The sequence below is a fragment of the Haliaeetus leucocephalus genome, unplaced genomic scaffold, assembly GCF_000737465.1.
Source record: "Haliaeetus leucocephalus isolate CR32 unplaced genomic scaffold, Haliaeetus_leucocephalus-4.0 Scaffold587, whole genome shotgun sequence".
Classification (NCBI taxonomy): domain Eukaryota; kingdom Metazoa; phylum Chordata; class Aves; order Accipitriformes; family Accipitridae; genus Haliaeetus; species Haliaeetus leucocephalus.
Window position 1 is genome coordinate 6,678,550 of NW_010973023.1, and position 20,676 is coordinate 6,699,225.

Genomic DNA, 20,676 nt, shown 5'->3' on the forward strand with positions numbered 1-20,676 from the left:
GCCGCCATCACCGCCCGGGCGGGGCAGGGTTAACCCTTTCCGCCTGTGGTGGTGGGGTGTCCCGCGGTACCGCAGCCCCTTCCGCTCTTGCCCGGTCGCTGGGGCTCGGTATGGGTCCCGGGGGCCCTTCTGTCTGTGGCGGGGGGGGGAGTGGTCCCTGCCAGCCCTCCGGCGGTGGCGGGAAGCGCGCGGGCAGCTCCCTCACCGAGCCGGGTGGTGGGTGAGGCGGCTCGGCGGGGACACGGGCAAACCCCTGGGCGGCCGTGGAAAGTTGTTCCACGTATTATGAGTTTGGCGTCGCTGGGTCCCGCCTCGGCCCTTCAGCCGCCGGGGCTGAGGAAACGGGTTTGGGTGTAGGGAAGATGGAGGGGTGTTTGGGCGCTGTGCGCCTTTGGGGGGGGGGGGGGTCTTCGTTTCCTCAGAGTGGGGGAAGGCAGCCCTGCGTGAGGGGGCAGAGCGGCTGGCGCGGGAGGGTTGGGCAATTTCAGCTTAATAGGGTTGAAGTGGGACGTCATCATTCATTTTTATGCCTCGACGCTTCAGCAGATTTGTGCTTTTTGTCGCTTCCTGAGTTCTAAATACTGAAAAGGAGCAACACCTAAAATGTGGCGCTTCATCCTCTTCCAGTAAAACTTTGGACCTTACAGCTTATATGTGCTTTGAGACCGTGCAGAGCTGCCTCAAAAAGATCATGGAAAGCTGCACTTGGCGTGCTTCATGTTTCCAGTATGTACACAAGTGTAAGGAGTGAAATGGGGCATAACGCCATTTAAAAGAAAATCCTTTACATCAGCTTTTTGCAAGTCGAGCCCAATTTGGCTTCAAAGAAAGCCCGGCAGGCTCAGACTTTATGTGTGACCCTGCAAGAAATCATTTGGTCTGTCAGTTTCATGAGCCACAACCACCTATATATACACACAAATTGTGTCTTTTTTTTATAGGCTGAAATTGGAACTTTAACTTTTATGAGTTCTGCTATGTCTACCTTAAGAACCTGTGCCCCTCTATCTGTAGAATGAATGTCTTAGCTTCTGAATTAATTCATATTTGAAAAATACTTTGATATTTTTTCATAGCAGCTCATTCTTCACTTGGAAACTGTATCGGTAAAATTTGAGAGAGTGATCTTGTTTAAATTTTAACAAACTCCTGTTTTGCTGAATAGAAAAACGGTGTGATTCTGATTATCTGTGTAATGCAAAGTAGACTTACCACAGTTTGGTGTGAAATTTTACATACCTTGAGGAGCTCTTGGTGTCCATATGACTGTCCCTTCAGTTCAGGTGACTTGACAAGGCTAATCATTTTCTGCATGTTAGCTTAAAGAAGAAAAAGTTAATTATTTACTTGATTCCAGCAATAAAATGCATATTACAGATAATGTCAATTATGTCACTTTTTATAAGCAGACCTTGTAGTTATTTCTTGATTTTTATTGTTGTTTTTCATCCCTTGTGAATAAATACCTCATTTTCTGCTGATGAGGATCTTTATCAAACAAGTCTTCCAGATACCAGTTCATCTGTTTCTCGTATACATGAGAGACTTATCTGAGGAAAGTTACATATTTTCCTTTTATAGCTCCTCTTAATATTTCAGAATTTCTCAGATACAGAATTAGCTCTTTCAATGGAGTTATGGTACTGTACTGAGAATTGCTGTAGAGGTAATTGGTTGCTTCTCTCACCTGTATGATTACTGACACTTTATGCAGATGTGGCTCTTGTTTTCCTCTGGAAATTATGAACATCTTTCGTTAATAATTCTCTTCTGTATGCAGTAAGTTTTAAGTAATCGTTCATGTAATTGGGGTGCTTCTGGCACTTTACTAAGTTCTTCAGTATTTGCTGAATTTTACACTGCTGCCTCTGGATGTTTTGTATTATAGTTTATTTGTTTGTGGAAGGGTAAAATGTAAAGAAAATGGAGGAAAAGACATAAGTGGTAACTTTGGGGAATAAAACTAGTATCTTAAAATTCCAACAAGTGTAAAATTCCAATGGTGCATATAGGTCCACCTAGTAATGTAGAGAGTCCTGATGTATTTATCTGTACCCAGAGGAAGCTTTTGAGGAAAAGGTGGAGGCAGGTTCAAAATAAGCTGTAGTCTTGTATGCCAGGTGCATGTTAAACTATGTAGCACATGATCCATCTCTGCAGCCTTTTACGTTCTCTTTCTTTCCTCTTGTTCAGATTGCAGTTGAGTATTGTTGTTTCCTTCATATAGCAGGCAAATTTATATAGCTGTAGAAATAACCGAGGAGAAAAATGTAATAGTTAATTGGGGGGAAACACTGTAACTGACACTCGGTTTCATGTTGTCCCTTTTCGTTTCTTCAGATTTGCCTGAAGCAGAAATGCCTCATCTGCTTTTATCCAGTATAATGTAGAGCAGATAACAGAAAGCATAAGCCATACTGCTAGGTTGGGGGGAATAGTGTAGCTTTGAATGAAACATATCAACTATGTGCCCTAAAAAGTCAAAAAAGCAGTTTTGTTCAAGGAGCAGAGGATACTTGGGATGCAGAGAATGGTGCAAGTATTTTGAAGGATGTGCATATTCTTTATCCTCCTTAAAAGAAAACTATTGTAGCTAGCACTGGGAATGTTTGAAGGGCTGTTATGCTAAAACTAAAACAATTGTGCTTTACGTCTTAGAGTGTTTTTGGGCTTGTGTAAGCTTTACCTTGCGTTGTCACGTATGCATCTCCACTTTCTTCCACTTTCTTAAGCACCAAGTCAAGTTGAGCTTTTCTGTAATTTGTTGTGGTGTATTATGGCACCACTAGCCTGTCTTATATCCTCTAAAAGTGGAAATGTTGTTAACCTCCTGTCGCATTAGACTCTTTGAAGTCCTTTCTGTTCTCTGCTCCTAGAAGTCAGCAAAGCCATGAACCCATTAATGACACACTTCTCATTAGGGGAAGGATCACCTACTTATGTGGTAAAACAAGTGTGTCAAAAAAAATGTTTGATGTCTTTTCTGAAACAGAGAGAGGTTCACCAAACTCACTAAGGATGGAAGCATTCATGACTTCCAAGAGATATTGAACATCATCATTCTCATCTTATTCTGAGGTTCACAGAAGAAGAGGAGAGCGGTAGGATAGGATCACGTTGTTCCATAGGTTTCAAATGACCAGAAGTGGCTCCAGATCATAAAGTTATGTGAGGAGCTCGTCCTCACGCTTCTGCACCAGCATTCTCAACAGAGTGCACCAGCGCTGGTGTAGAAGCAAGTGACTCTTGTGGTCTAATAACTGGTCACTTGAGACAGGTACAAATGCCATACATGCTTGGTGTTGGCAAGTTGGTTGTTGGGTGACTAGGGTGATTTCTGAAATAATTTTATAGGGGTGCCTGAAACAAAAGTTGGGTTCGGGGAAATTGCTTGCTTTAATAAAGTGTAGCAAGCCATTGCACGTTTCCATAATACACGTTCTTTAAGGAGTGATAAAGTTAGTCAATACCGTACTTACTCCTGGTTCTGAAGTGACCGACAGATGGCAGAGGGAGAGCCATGAACACAAGCAAGGAAGCGTTTCAGTAGCAAGGAGTTCTAGTATATGTACTCAAGGAAACCAGCATCTCATGCCTTTCTTGTCACACCATTACTAGTTTTTGTAGGGGAGAGAGGTTGAAAGGTAAGGTTATATTTCTAAGAACATGGTGAACCCGCTTTCATGGCTCATGAACACTCAACCATTCAGACTTCAGGAAAGGAGTGTCCAGTGATACTGTTAGCTGTTGTAAGAAGTGGCATAGCATGTGCTTGGCTGTTTGAGGACAAGATGGAGAAGCAGCAGTTTAGACACTAGTGTATTAAAAGCTTAGTCTGCAGTTATTGTGTGGTATACTTTAGACAATGTCTGAATTATATCTGTGTGCTCTCATGTAGAGTGGATGCAGTATATTGATGTGTTGTTGAGCAGGTTTGCACAACCACATGGTTCTGTGTTTGTGCTTATTCCAGGGATGTGGTGTGAACTGATACCATGATTGTGCAGATGTTCTTTGAGTAACTGATCAGATTTGCCATGAAGCTTCCTGTATTAATTTTCTTGTCGGCTCTCCAAGGAAGTCTGGAGCTTGTGAAGGAGAGTCTACAATTATATTAGAGTATTAAGTTGGGGGTTTTGGTTTGAGTTGGGTTGGGGTTTTTTTTTCAGGTACAGGCCTTTACCTTTATTACTTCATGCTTAATACCTGCTGTAGAAATTTTCACTTCATTTTACATAAATGTGAATGTTTTTCTGGTATTTTAATAACATTTCCCCTCAATGTTGATATGTATGCATCTGCAATTATCTTAATAACAACAGATGCTGTGTAGCAATATGTAGTCCACACAAAACAGTGTGTGGACCTGAGCTGATCATTATGAAGATCTTGAGGCAGTGGTAGTTCAGCAAAGGTAGCAGTTCCATTTCAGAAGAGGCTAGGAAGGCAACTGTAGTGGTAGATGTGATTTAGGAAAGAAATAGAGAAGAAAGAAGAGAATGCTATTGTACCACTGCATAAATCTGCACTTTGCCCATAACTAGTGAAGTTTTCTTTCCATCTCAAAAGGGTTGGAACAGAACCATGAAAAGGTCCAAAAAAGGGCAATTAGCATGGTCATGCATACAGAAAAGGTGCTGCCTGGGTAACAGCTAAGTAAGCTATGACTCTTTCAGCTAGAGGAAGATATGATTGGGGAGGATATGTTAAAAGTCTGTAGAATAATTTCTGATGGATAAGAATTGTTTATTTACTGTCCCTTCCAGTACAAGGATTAAGAGCCCTCAGATGGCAAGAGCCAGGACAAGGCAGATGAAAGCCAGCAGTTTGTACGTACACTGTTCAGTTGTGGCATGGAACTGCTTGCCAGTGGATGTTGTGGATGCTATAAGTTTGCATAATCTTAAGAGGAGACTGGACATGTTCATAGTAGAGAAATTAATTTAAAAAATAAGCAGAATTTGCAAAGTACTAAATACACAGAAACCAAGTCCACTTCAGGAAGTGGTTGAACTAGAAATAATTGTAGATTGGCAGAGTATTTGGAAGAAGGGGACAAAAAATCATATTCATATATATAAATTCATATATGTAATTTTTTTATATAAACATATATATTTGCTCTGTTCTTTGGCATCTACCATTGGTCAGTTTGAGACAGGATTTAGAGCCAGACTTCTGGTCTAATTCATTGTGGCTTTTCTTACGCGTTTTCCCACTTCTGTTCAGGTTTGAAGAACACTTACGATCTAGAAAGCTGATCTGATTGTTTGAGTTATGCCATTTGGTCAAATAAAAGATACTGCTGCAACTTATAAATCTTGTCCTGCATGTGTCCGTAGACCATCATGGTAGAATACCACCAGATATCAAGTACCGGAAGACTATATCAAGTTGATACTTGATAACAAACTTCAGTGGTTACTGAACTGAAGCATGCACAGCAACACTTTGAAGAACAGTCTGTTGGATTTGTAGATAAATATATAGGTGTATATATATAGGTATATATCTCCTTAATGTAGGCTTTTTCTGGTTGAATTTTGGCTAGAGGTAGATTTAATCCATTAAATAAGAAACGTGTTTGTTCTTTCCTGTTTTCAACAGAAAAGTGTATTCTCTTTAGCATTGCTTGAGTAATTTTAATGACTGATTCTAAAATTCGTTCTATTTTATTGGTTTTTTTTCCTAGAACTGAATTCCTAAAAAAAATGTTGGTGGTGCAAATCTGACCTATGATAATACCTTGAAAGAGTATGAATATTTCAGCAAACTGCCTCTTCAGTAGTTCCTCATTAGCATCTGAAGTGCATGCTGCTGCTGTCAATGGAGATAAGAGTACCCTCCAAAAGCTAATAGCAGGTAAATGTTTTCATTGTAGATGCATTTAGATTACTTAAGAACTGAAGCTTTTTGGTTTTGACTTACTGCTCTGATCTTTAATATATGTTTTCATTTCTTGATTATATGTATTTCTAGAATAAATGTAGTCCTGAAAATATGACTGATTTTCCTTACTTTTTGTTACCTGTTGCCTTTGACTGGTACTTCTGTGTGAAGTAAAATATAAAGTTGGTAAGTGATACAACCAGAAGAGTTATTCAGGACTCCTGTTTCAGGGAATTTGAAATTCTGGAGAAGTGCTTTGGGCTGAAATATTTTGGCTGCAAATCCTTATTTTTGGAATTGCTTTTGTGGGAAATTTGATAAACTTGTCTTACAGGTCATTTATTATAGTTAATGAAGTCTTGTCACTGTGTAGTATTTGGGGACAAAATGAGCCAGCCCTGTATTTTACTTTGATTCTGATACACTAACCATGTTTCTCAAGACAAATTGAAGGTAAGGAGAGAGTCTGAAGCTGAAGTGAAAAAAAAAATAAAAATTCCCATCCATTAAAAAAAACCCAGGATTTTGCCTTCTCTCTATGTCCAAGACCTGTGTGGCATTCCAGGTTAGTAGTTTTCAAAAGCAGTATATATTCTCTGTTCCAAAACCAATCTTGCATACATTTGGAAGGCTATGATATGATAGGTAAAGACTTTGATTTTCTGAGTTTCTGATTAGATGTGATTCCAGCTGATACTGTAGAAGCTTTATTTGCTCAGTGTTTTTTGAAGATCCCATTCCTGCAGCTTGGTAAGGGGGAAGGACTGTGAAATAATAAGAAACTTAATCTGTATTTGTGCCATTAACTGTCAGTTTTAATGGGTGTAAAGGATTTAATGGTAATCATATTAAACCAACAGTAAAGTTTATGTATCTTCTGCTGACCTGTGTTGAAGACAGGATAGTAAGCTATGTGGATCTATTGTCTAAGCTGTATAGAAAACAGTAAATGGTTCTTCTTTACAAGGTATATCTAATTATTTCAAAAGACAATTAGAAGTGATTTGACTCAAACAAAAGAAAAAATTTGAGGGAATTGACTTTCTAGAAGCTCTGCTGTTTGAAACAAGTATTTTTGGGGGGCCTTCAACTTTATTTTGTCATGTGATGGCTCAAACATATACTGTTTGCATTTAATGCTATCTGTTCAGTCTTTTGTAGGACATTTTACAAACAACAGATGAGCAGTTGATATGGAGATGCTTATAGAAATCTGTGGGATGCAACTACAGAGTAGCTTTAAATACCTGGGTTTTTAAAAAAACCTTCTGCCTGCATGTGGAGAGGGGAAAAAAAAGTCTGAGTTTTCAAATCTTGGCTAACAATCAGAAGCAACAACAACGAGTTTTTGCTAACTTCACTGTGTTTTTGTTAATCTCACAGCCAAAAGATGTATTTTGAAAACACAAAGGAACAAGTACTTCTGTGTTGCTGGTACACCTTGTCAAACATACCACAAAACAGCCATTAGAACCAGATAAGGAAATCACTATTCTTTTAATGGTGATTATGCAGCAACAAAATAAAAATGCTGTGTATTATTTTTACATGGGAGAGAAAACTGCATAATCCTTGCAAATAGCAAGCAAAATTTGGCTTTTCTGCTTTGTCGTGTTTTGACAGGATATGACACAGACCTTACTTTTGCCAGGACAGGACCCAAAAAAAAAGTATTGCCTAGCAGAAGAAGAATGCATCAGAGTAATATTTTTAGCTGTTTACCAGGCACTGTTGAAAGTATAACTTGATGCCAGAAGTAAATTGAGCAATTGGTGTTATTCACTGAACTTCATGACTGCACTTAGCAGCAGCGTCTAATTCAGGACAGTACTTCAGCAGTATGTGAGCGTATGCTGGATCACTTAACAACATTCTCCTAGCACAGCCAAGCTTTGCATCTTGATTATATAGCTAGCAGTATATGCAGTAACATACAGTCTGACTTTCTCCTTTTAGGGAGGGCTTTTTACCCCTAAATTCATTCTTACTTTCCTCTTTGAGTTTTCCCTATTCAGTTACTAACATGGGAGGGGCATAGAGGCTGATTAAACAGTCTCTTAGAGTAGCCCCCTCTAACCTGTTTGGTGATTGTTGCTTTTCCCATCTGTAGCTTGATGGAGTGTGTGTGACTGTATACAAACATATACATTGTATTTGCATATAATTCATGAGTATGGATGCATGTGTAATCTGCCACCCAGTAGCCTGTGATTTTTAAAGGAAAGGTGTTTGAAATAATACAGTGTGTTCTGGATACCATGTTCCAAAGGTAAGTAGAAATTTTTATACAGAAAGTGGGTTTTGGAACAAAGTGTCTCTTTATGTTAACCACTGCTGATGCTTAATTACAGGACTTTCTAAACAGCCTACGGGTTAAATACCATAAAGTACAGTACATGCCAAGTGTTTATTGTATAACCAGTGCTCTAACAAAAGTGTACTAATTGTTTGCATTGCGTGAGTTGCCTAGTACTGTATCACATTGTTTTAGAATTGTATGATCTCAGGCTTTGGGGAATACTCACAGTATTTTCTTTTCTATGTTTTATACAACACTGAACGTGTCTTTAATTAACAGTTCTTCAGTGTTAAAACCCATCCGTATGATTTTAATCCTAGGCAAAAAGAGAGCAAAAGTTAATTTTTTGTTTGCAGGATCATTTTGCATTTAATGCTTTTATGTAGAGTTTTCGGAAAATGCATCTAATTGTTTTAATTGTTTATGAGAACACAATAATGTGTGTAGTAGTCATTATACTGATGTGTCTATTCAGTCTAACTCCTCATTCTAAAACCCTTATCATGTATTGCTTGCAAACAAATGCTTCTAAGTCTCTGATATGATGTTTCATTGTAAATGTTAACTATAAATTCTGGGTTGCAGATATGGAGTTGCATGTTTTTGTTTGATTCTCTTCTCTGCTTCTCTCTTCCGTGTTCTGCAATGCAGGAGCTTGAATAAAACTCGGATCAGATATTACAAAAGGCAAGATTCTTGCAAGTAACAAGAGATGGTCTGTCTTTTAATAATTGAGCAGAATTCATGTCCTCTTCCTGCCCTTTCTCCTCTTCTGATTTGAAAAATGCATAGAAATGTTAAAGTCTGATGTGATTGCTTGCATAGACTGTAAGGAAGTGATGAGGTATGAATATGAGAGTTAAATTTTGGAATTGGGCCACTTGATTCCATGGTGTTCGTGACCTCCATTGGCAATAAGCTTATGGAATGCATAATCCGATGGGGTGAGGATGTTGATCCTGAAAGGGGAGGGATCAAACAAACTTCCTTTCTTAGGCAGGCGTGTGGAAGAGAATTTAATTTTGCCACAGCACATTTTAGATACACCGATATGTGAATGTGTTGAAGGCTACCTGTGCTTTCTCATTTGCAGAAAATAATTTACTGCAACTGTGAAGTCCACAAGGTGTTGTGGTTAGTGAATTTCATCAGCTTAGTCCCCCTTATCGCCTGATGGTGATATAGTAGCTTGTAGTCCTTGTTCTGTCTCTTAGCCTGAGCGCAGAGACATCCTTTTAGGGAAATGCCCACAGGATTTTAACCATTCTAAGGGCCTTAGAGAGTCTTGTAAGCAAACAAAATAATAACAACAGGAAACCTACTGCTAGCTGAAGGTAGTTTCTTTACCCTAAACAGTGCAGCAGCTTCAAGCAAATTACTGGCATCAAGGTTTGAAGGTCTTGCTCGTTTTTCACTCAGAGTCTGTGCAGTCGTGGAAACTCTTTGTCATCAGCTACATCGCTCTTTGTGAGCTGTAAATGAAAGTAGATGTCTGTTGCTTTACTTGGTTGCGTTGTACTTGAGCTTTAGGCCATTTTTGCTCATCTTGACCTTACCCATTTCTTTCTTTTAGCGTCTACGTTCTGTATATCCTCTAACTATATAACAGAAAGGCAACTTGGAATTTGAGGGAGAGGGACTAGTTTTGCACACTGCTGATTTAAGAACAAGTCTTACATGAGCATGAGCCATGTGCATGTGTCTTACTGGGAGGAATGCATGTTTATGTATTTCTTATTAAAAATACGTGTGATTGTGCAAGTCCCATCAGCTTCAACATACTTAAGACACTGTTGAGGCTATGTTAACACTGAACAGTGAAATATGGTTTAGTGATGTCTAAATTATCAGGCTGAACTAATACTGGAAGAGAACCTGACTGTACTTAGCTAATTAGAAAAACTGGCTTGTTGGCTGGGAGCAGTGACATTTTAAGTTATGCTTTGGACCTCAGTGTCTGTATGTTGCTGCATAGGGCTGCATGGTTGTTCATAACTGATGTTTCTGTACTATGCTCTGTTGAATGGAAAAAGCATTTATTCTTAGCTAAAATATGGAGATAGAAGACATTGACAGCTTCACAATATGTACATATAAGTTTTAAAATACTTTTTTCTAATAGTAGAGGGAAGAGTTGTCTTGAAACTGCATCCAGTTTGCAATGAAATTTTAATACTGTGAAATGAAAGTCTAGCAAATCAAGTTAAGGAAAATAAAAATTTTGGATTCTCCTGTTTAAGTCATATGTTACATTTTGAATTATTTCCTAATGGCCATGGCATTAATTAAGCAAGTGATGTAATTTTTTTTCTATATACTGCTTTTTAATGCACTCAGTAAATAGTACTACTTGTCATTTTGAGCAGAAATAAAGAATTACATTCTTCAATAATGAAAATAAGGTGACACTTAAATGAATACTTAAAGACAATACATGAGCTTTTCTCTCAAAAAGTGTTAAAAAGTAGTGTTTAAAAAAGTGTTGAAACAGTATCAATATGTAAATAGCATTAGTAAAAATTACATTACTTATTTATATTTCCACATCAAAATGTAGTTACATATAACAGGACATAAATAATAATCCAAAGACGTTTCAACTTGCACAGCTTTTAACTCCCCTTTAGAAACATTGCATATTATTTTTTTTAAAGTCTTAAAAATGCTACCATAAAATTAAGCTTTTTTGATATCTATTGTTTTGATGTGAAGAGTAATGAATAAGATATATCCAATACTTGACCTTCTTGCATTCTAAGCAAAGTTCAGACCAGACTGTTATGCAGGTTTTATGCAAAACCACACAGGAAAAAAATCACCTGTGTAAATTTACAAATGTAATTTTCTACTATTTCTTTTATTATTTGATTTTTCTTCTGTATAAAAATGTACTTTGGTCATTTATTTATTGAAAAAATCCAGGACTTGGCTGTTATGCTCATTATGAGAAGGTTTCTAAAGGAAGAAATGAGGAAAAGCTGACAAGGATACATGCAGTTCCCAGTGGCCTATCTACAGAAGGTGGAGTTGTAGCTATTTTGTATCTTCATTTATGCAGTCATACAGTAGGAGAAGATAGCATCCTATACAAACCAGTTGAAGTTGTGTGGAAATCCCAAACATATGCATTTTTCTACATACATGGAAGTCTAAAAAAAATTAGGTGGAAAAACCAGGATGTCATGTTTTAAATGAGGTTATTGATTGTATAGTGAGAATGTAAAATTTGTGGAAGGGAAGGCATCAATGTGGACAATGTTACTTCTGTATACTGTGTATTCTGATATATCCATGGAAGCCATTTAGGTGGAGGAGTGGTGATATGCATTTGAAAACCAAAGCAGAAAACAAGTCTTGGATTTGAATGAGATTAACAAATGACCATATAAATCAAGCTTAAACACACACACAAAAAAAAGCTTAATGACTGCGTTTACAGGTCTAAATAGGAAACTATGGCACTAAGGTTTTATTACTGTCCATCTGACCAGATGGAGATATGTGTGACATGCTAAGGAAGATCAGAGATCTGAATTGACAGGAAACACAATAATAATGAAGGTTACTTTCATATGTTTTGGGTAAATGGCTATTGAGGATATGATCCTAAAACTAAATTGTTAGAAATCATTAATGGGCTGCCAATAGAAATTTCTGTGAACCCAGAACACAACCAACTCTTGAGTTGCTCTTGACTGCTGTGTAGGACCTGAACTGGTGTTAACTAAGCAAGATTTTCTAACTCTTGACCAGAGTACACATGGATAAGCAACAGCAGCTAGCTGTAGTTGCATACTCTAAAAATGGTGAAGGATATTAAAATGAAAAAAACTTGCTACAAAGAATCTAAAGATGAGTCTAAAGAGTAAACTCCTTGTTTACAGTGTGAAGTGAATGCAAAAGCACTTAACAGAAGAAAAAGTTTAGGAAGATCGAAGGGAATCAAGCATGGCTAAACAGCAGTGTGAGGGTGGATATTAAAAAGCAGGAAGGTGTTCTTCAAAAAACATAACCTGTGTCTGAGGAAGGTAGATGCAAGTCAGTAAAAAACCTTTTTTTTTTTTTTTTTTTTTTTTTAATAATCTGCTAGAGACATAAAAATTAGTTATAAAACTAGTGAATTGTCAAGGTGAAGGGGCAGTCAGGGAAGACAAGGCCATGGTTGAAGAGCAAAAAGAATTCTTCTATATCTGCATTCACAGAAGAGTTCAGAAACATTCCTAAGCTGTTTTTTACAGAGCAGAAAGAGTTTTCTCAGTGCTAATCACAATTTCTAAGCAAGAGAAGGTGTTACGGAATGAATCATGAGAATGACATGGTATTCCCTCAACATTTTTAAAGTTTACTCAGAAGAGTGAACGAGCAAATGATTGCTCTAACTGGCAATATCCTGCTTAACAGTGGTTTTTTGCAAGAGGCTTGGTTGGTAGGGAATTTTAATTCTTGATATTCCCCTTGATTCACATTGAATCTGCTCGACTCTTCTGCTGGGTAAATGAATAGAAATTATAATTAAGAATACAATTACTGGATATGTAGATAAGTATAATATGCTGGGGAAAAGTAAAGATTGTGTTTGTAAAGAAGAACCATGTCTCTGCTGGAGTTCTTCTGAAGCATCAACAGTCATGCAAACAAGGGAATATTTAAAAAGAAAAATTAACTTACCTGCTAAAATTCAATGTTCCTTGAGTTATTGTAGACAAATTTAGAGTTGGGGTGTGTAGGATAGCTGATACCCATGAATGTATAAGTGCTAGTTTCTATGTGGTGACGTAATAGAAATATGAAACTTTATAGTTAAGGGTGCATACTGGTTGGTTTGGTTGTTTTGGGGTTTTTTTTGACTGAATAGGAGTACAATGTTTTGATTTTTTTTAATAGGACCTCAGACTTCTTATTTAGCTTAATTGCTGCCTTACTAACCTTACCAATTCAAGAAAGCTCAAAGTATTTTAGTAGTTTCCATATTGTAAGGCACTATGAAGTAAATAATGGTATTGATGTAATATTGATGTGTTTATGCTCTTAAAATAAACATTGCTGTGAGTAGGCTTCAAAGCTTGTTTTAGTTACAGTGTTTACAGGTTTCAGAAGGACTATTTGGTTTATGTGCTGTTGATATTTTTTAAAGTAATCTTTGCAGCCAAGATCTGTATAACTGTTTTAAAATTATTTATAATTATGCCACTGCAGAATGTTACTGGTGGTTAGGTGTATTTGTGGAGCTAATGTTTTCTGAGTGTACATTTTTCTGTAAATATATTTTGAAATGTCCTATAAATGTCAGTAAAAATAGGGTAAAAAGTAGTAACTTTTAGTTTATCTTATACTCCGTTATTTTGATCACCCTGTTCATTTGTAATAAGATACTCTTTTAAGAAAAAAGTACTACTTTTAGTTAGATACTTATAGACTTAACTCTTTTATGTGATTATTTTTTTTTTTAGGAAACTCTGAGCTGAAAGATAAAGAGGACCAGTTTGGAAGAACTCCACTTATGTACTGTGTATTGGCAGACAGGCTGGACTGTGCAGAGGCATTGCTGAAGGCTGGAGCCGATGTTAATAGAGCTGATCGTAGCCGAAGAACTGCTCTCCATCTTGCTGCACAAAAGGTAATTGTTACAAGTGCTCAGCCATAGTATAAACTTGCAGTATTCACAACAGGTATAAAGGAGATTTTCCTGTATTGAGTAAGCATGTTGTGTCTTTAGAGGTTTTCATTATTTTAGAGGCAAATAATGCTAGGAGTTTTTAAAAAACTTGGCCCATCCCAGAGTAAATCTTTGGAGCGTTATTTATCATTTTTTAGTGTTTTTACTGAGTGTATTTGTAGCTGTCTGCAGAGAGAGTATAATGCATTGCTGTTTCAAGAACTTGTACTTTCAAGGAAAAATAGCCCATGTCCATTTTGGGATAGCCAGTTCTAAGTAAACACTAAATTTTGTGCACTCTGATACTCCTTAGTGATCAGCTTACTGTGAATGTTGTTGTTTCAAATATAGGTATTTCATAAATGGAACAATGTCAGAGACTTAAAAAATTGCTGTAAGATACTATGCTTGCCTGGTGTTCATACAGGCTTTAGATTTTATGACTTGATAGGCACATGAACATTTTAATCATATTAAAAACTTAATTTTAAAAATTACATTTTCCCTATATATTTAAAATACATTTTAGCATATTAAACCAATATAAATTAGTGTTTAAATCTTTCTCTATTTGTTCATATTGTGGATGTTTGTATTGTGGGCAAGAAAGACTTTGCCTTGGCATAATATCCGTTAACCGCATGTGCTCTCCATTTCCTTTATGTCTTACTGCAATCATGAAAGGGCAGTTTGTACCATGTGATAACTTGGACCATTTTAGATGTGTTTTCAGTTGATAGTGCAGCTGAAAAAAAGATACCGTCTTTACCTCATGCTGTTTTAGCAGAAGATTTTATGCACCCACTTACTGTGTAATGCACTAGATAGATGTGATTCACCCCATAGCCACGTAAGTGCTTGTGCTTTCACAGTGCTGGGGTGGCAAAAAGTGGTCAGGAGACAGCCCTTGCAGCTGCTTTCCATTTGGCTGACTTAGCTGTCCTGTAAAACTGCATTCTGGGTCTTCTGAGCAGTTACTCATTATTGATGTCAGCTTACAAAATTAACATTTCATGTGTGTAAAATTTTGTCTTCAGTGTTTCCTTATTAACATTTTAAGATCTGCGTTTCTGTCATGAATGCCTTCTGCAAAATATATAAAATTAAAATTCAAACCAACTTCATGTTCCATGCAGTTTTGGCTGTTTAAATAATGTTTTGCATTCTTCTTATTCCTCTCTGATACTTTTGGCTTATAATCTCTTTTTTTTTTTTTTTTTTTCCCCCCCCAAAGAAAAAAAAAAAAATTCTCAGTAACCAATACTGAAAGTTGACTTTCAGACAGAAAAAGAAAAATGCTGGGAGATCACCCATTTCCAAAGTTTTATTGTCAGTGTTGGTTAATCATGAATCTACATATTTACCAGGGCCACTGTATAGTTTTTGTTGTTTTCAAGCTTGTGAGTCAGTCACTGTCATGCACTTCATCAAAAACAGGTTTACATGACTTTCTAAATCTCCATTTATAGTCATGGGTATAAGTTGTTTAGAATGACAGTGCTTGGAGATTCAGATTCCTCAATTGCACTTGAGTTGCATACTAATTTTCATTTTCTTTGGAGAGAGAAGTTAAGATTAATGCACAGACCTTTACGTGCAACCAGTGATGAGGCAGGAAAGAGTTGACACTTTTCCACACACATGTTCTCAACTCAAGCAGATGGATGTGAAATGAAGTAAGGTTTCCTGAGTAGGAACCTTCCTCTCTAGGTACTAGAATTACTTTTGCTATTTTTTTTGCTGTCTCTTGGGAGTGCTTTTGGAACACCTTAAGCATCAGATCACAGCAGATGTCCTGAGGGCTAGAGTTTGTTGCCAGAATATTTGAGTCTCTTTAGGTTGTTAGTCTGCAGGCTTCCTTTATATGCCCCTTTACAAGTGTTCCTCTGAAACAGTCTTGCAGTTGATTTGACAAAAAATGGTCTCTGCTGTATTTGAGAGCCACAGAACTGTCTTGGAGGCAAAGAGTTTGTGAGCAGATACTCTTCTAATGCCAAACAGAAAGAATGATTTAGCCATCTTGGACAGAAGTAAGCTGAATGTTTTAATTCATGAGTTTAGATTCAAGATGGTCACTTTCCCATTAGTAATCCTGGTTATCAAAAGAAAAGTTGGTTTTATTCTCTGCATTCTGCAGAGAATCTTGCAATACTTCTTTCCCTCAGTATCAGCTAAAACTGTAGCCAATGTAAGGTTCTTTGTTTTCTCTCCAGCATCAAATAACTGTGCTAAGGTATTGGTAGAAATGCCTGCTCACTTGAGATGAAACTGTTCCGTTTTTCTGTCTGGAGATGTCACTGATAAAAGGACTTCCAGTTCACATCTTTCAGTCCTAGTAAAATAGCTTGTATGGTTTTCTTAATCCCTGTTACAGAACAAACATTCAGAAATGTGGCATAGCCCAGAATTCAGTCATAAATCATTAGTATTAAGTAAAATGAATTAGGACTGTAATTGCCTTTTGTCTCTAGGATGGATTTCTGGTTGGATAGGACTTAAATGAACAGCTGTAACATTATTCAATTAACGCTTGCATAACTAGCTTCTGACTGCACCTGTGTGATTTACAAACCTGGTTATACTTGGTAAGTGTGTGTATACATACACATATGTACGTACTAGCTCTCTTATATTTTATTTTTATTTTTAGCTTCTACCTCTCTGCAAGTTTTACACTTCCAGCTATTTTCTGCAAAATAACAGACTTTTGCTCCTGACATGTTTTTTATTATTGTTGCATAAGGATTTTATTTTGTAAAAGCATTTTTTCCAGTCCTTCAAAATGCTAACAATCACATCCAGTGTTCAAAATTCAAATTCTCATTTGTTGAAATATAGAGGTCTTCCTAAATTACAGCTGAAGATTACAGCCTTACCCATATGGTCATACAAAACATTATCTGACATGACAGTCTCACAGTAGTTTCTTAATCCTTCATCTTTTCCTAACGGCACCTCTAACTCCTTTTTAAGGAATTACTTTGTTACTCGTGGTTGTGTAGTTGATCTCCTCCCAGGTATACTGCTGCACTCAAGTTGCTTCTTGTCTCACAAGTGTCCTAGAAGCCATCTATCAGAACTGTGAGTTGTCAAAATAGCTCTATTTTGCTTTGGATATCAATAAACAATATCAAAATTTCTGTATTTGATATAAATGCTGTTCATGGTCTCTGTCAAAAATATTTCTGATAGCATAGCAAGGCAGACTGACCCATGCTATTCCATGTTCTTTCAGTTCCAAGGGTTTCAACATAGGTAAAAAGTGAAGGCGATTTGATGATTTCAGTAACCCTGTGTAATGCAGTTTTTATATCTCAGTCATCATTGCCAGTTAATGAGGAAACTGAGGTCTCAGAACTTAAAGTTGCTATGTCATCCTTGTCTTGCCATGCTTCATCCAAATGGCTTTTGTCACTGGCGCATGTCTACAAAGCAGTAGTTACCTGGAAAGATGTATCGGGTTCTCAACAAAGGGTTCTTGTAACCTCTCTGTCTCAGACTTCATTAATGACATTCTGGGCTATTTGCAAGAAGTAAGAGTTAGGATATTCCCTTACTTATTGGTCCATCTAGCCACCTTTCTTTGATAGCAGATTAAGCATAAGTGTTCTGACAGCTTTCTTTGCAGAAAGTTCCTGAAGTTAATAATGTAGGGTCAGAAATTTCAGCTGTTAATGTTACTTGAAATAGCAATGCTTTTTGAAAACAACTGTGGTTATATGTTGATATGATAACCTTTGATGAGTGGTTGCTTAATGTTAATAATTATGTTCTTAACGGTAAGTCTTCCATTTGGTGATAGACATCCTTTGTATTACAGCTTTTAAGCTTTACACATCTGTTGGTCTAAAAAAGATTTTTAGCATGAATAGGAGTTAGGAAGTTAAGCTCTTTGCTTAAATGTAACAAATACATCTTTTCTCTTAATGGAAAATATTAAAAATATACTACAATGCAGTGTGAGACGATGGGGTGAGAATAATCTCATGTAACTGTAGAAATTTACATTGCAGACATCTAAATCTGAGGTAGTCATCTAGATTACTTTTAAAGTTAATGTGCTTTAGGGTGCAGTTCATTCACCCTAAGTATAGATAAGTACTTTAGGACACACTGACTAGCTGAGTCATCCTTTTAGAGTGATGCAGGTTTTGATGTCAATGTCTAAATTGTGACAAATGAATCTCGCCCAAGGCATACATTTTTTTAGCAAGTCATCTTTTTTGAATCTTTATTGACATGATCTTTGTAGTATCTGTCTTTTCTTCATCAGCCTTATGATGGAGATGTTTTAGTCTTTGTAGGCAGAAGGCCATCTAAATGAAGTTACTTGGTTTTTATTCTTGGGTTTCCTTCTGTTCCACTATAAAGATAGAATGTTTTGGTCTCTTTTGTTAAATGGACAGGTGTCCTAAGCAATTTTGAAAGGGTGCACACCCTTAAAAAAAAAAAAAAAAAAAGTCAAGTCGTTAACTTCAGAAAATTTAAATCGAAAAACAATCGAACAAAAAAAAGACCCTCAAAGCCTAAACCCACCAGAAAATTATACAAATTATTGCAGGAGTGCACCTGTGAAGATTGTCATAGGAGTTTCAGAGGACAATGTTGACTTCATGAACATGGATGTAATTTGCTGGGAGCTGAAACAGGGACTGATTGCAACAGAAGTAAAATCATTAACATAATTTGCCAGTGATTTCACACTGAGGAATTGTATTACTATGTGGGTACAGATCGTTTAAGCTGGTAGAACTTAGATTATTGTGAAATAAACATGCTGTGGAGACAGATATGAGTACTGGGATTGCAGTTTTAACTACAGACATTCATTTTCACTTGTAAGCATTCTGGTAGCAATTTGCTTCTAGTCTTAAATTGCAACTTGCTTAAACACCCACATGTGATGCTTCTGAACGGAAATGTTTCTACATACCCAAATTACCTTTATATGATTTTTTCATTTATCTTTCATTAAGTAATTCTAGTTTAATATAAGGAGAAAAACAGGCCTGCTTCTTTTAGAATTTCTCACAGGGGATGCTCACTTATTAGCAATCTGTTTACTCTGGGGAAGTAACAATCTCTATGAATACCGTAAGCACAGCCTTTTGTGTTAACAGGGATAGAAGAAAAAATTCAATAGTTTTGTTGTTGATGCTAATAATATGCACTTAAAATAATCTATCAGGATGCTTAACTGTCAGGAGGATATTAATTTTGGCTTCAGGAAGATTAATACCACCCCAGTGGGAAAATGTGGCTTTCATTATCTAGAAGCATTAAATATTCTGTAGCTTATATTAATTCTTTGCTGACACAGTTATTGATAAATAACAGTGCATCCAGGATGCAGTTAGGAATTCTGTATAAAGTAGGAGGGTATATTTTAATGATCTTTAATTTTTCTTAAACTAGAAAAAATGGCTGTTCCTTTATACTCACCAATAACCATACAGGTAAAGGAAGGAAGTAAGAAAAGACAGCCTGTGGCAAGCATAAGACATGGCAGAAAATTAGAAACAGAAGGTAGTCTTTAGTTCACTTACTTTATGAAAGCTTATTTCCAAGTCTTATCTAATGAGTAAACTCAAGGTAGTCCAGAAGGTAAAACTCTGGAAGTACTGTTCTACAAGTCAGGTTTCAGTTGCACAGCAGATACTAAGGCATCTGACTCTGATTTCTCACTGGTTTTCTGTTAGTATGAAATCACATTTTAAGACAAGGTTATGCAAAAATTTACATGCCAAAGTAGTTCTTTTGACTTCAAGTTCAAGATAGAATTTCAGAGTAGCTAAAGATCAGACTCTGTCTCTATACAGACTGCACTGATAAATATGGTATGAATTTCTAGAGGCTATGGCACATGTAAAATTGACTTTTAAATTATTTTAGTAACTGTTGGTTACTAAACTTACTCACTCTAATGTGTTTGAAAATATTGCTTGCAATTTGTGGCTGCCTCCCTGAGTATGCCTACTTTCCAGCAGTCATTTTGAGCATCAAAGGAATTATAGCATGGCTAAACAGAAAACATAGTGTCTGTTATTGTCTTTGGGTAGGATTGGATTGTGAAAGAGAACAAATAAAGCTGGCTGAGGCACTAAAATGCATTATACTATAAATATCTGACAAGTTTGCTCTATAGCCTGCTGTAGATAGAATGCTTCTATCTACTTCCACTCATAATAGCAAAATACTATATTTCCCCATTTAGAATAGTAGAAGCAGAAGTTGAAGGTAGGTGGGGGAGGTTTAAAGAGAGGGTTTGCGGCAGGAGCACTTGTGCCGTATTGTCCTGGTTTCAGCTGGGATATAGTTAACTGTCCTCCTAGTAGCTGGTACAGTGCTATGTTTTGAGTTCAGTGTGTGAAGAATGTTGATAACACTGATGTTTTCAGTTGTTGCTCAGTAGTGTTTAGACTATAGTCAAGGATTTTTCAGCTTCTCATGCCCGGCCAGGGCACCTGACCCAAACTGGCCAACAGTGTATTCCATACCATGTGATGTCCCATCTAGTTTAGGAACTGGGAAGTGGGGGGCAGGGATTTGCCGCTCGGGGACTGGCTGGGTGTCGGTCGGCGGGGGGTGAGCAATTGCCCTGCGCATCATTTGTACATTCCAATCCTTTTATTACTACTGTTGTAATTTTATTAGTGTTATCATTATCATTATTAGTTTCTTCTTTTCTGTTCTATTAAACCGTTCTTATCTCAGCCCAGGAGTTTTACTTCTTTTCCTGATTTTCTCCCCCATCCCACTGGATGGGGGGGAGTGAGTGAGCGGCTGCGTGGTGCTTAGTTGCTGGCTGGGGTTAAACCACGACAGAATCCCT

At 37.1% G+C, this 20,676-nt stretch overlaps 1 protein-coding gene across 1 annotated transcript in view; it reads left to right on the forward strand.

Annotated features, from left to right (window-relative positions):
* Positions 1 to 5,692: 5,692 nt before the first annotated feature.
* Positions 5,693 to 20,676, forward strand: part of INVS (inversin) — a 92,238-nt gene continuing 77,254 nt past the window's right edge. The window contains exons 1-2 of the mRNA XM_010577967.1: positions 5,693 to 5,862; positions 13,639 to 13,805. Of these exons, the coding sequence (XP_010576269.1) occupies positions 5,757 to 5,862; positions 13,639 to 13,805 (273 nt within the window). The 5' untranslated portion in view covers positions 5,693 to 5,756. The remainder of the gene's footprint in view (positions 5,863 to 13,638; positions 13,806 to 20,676) is intronic.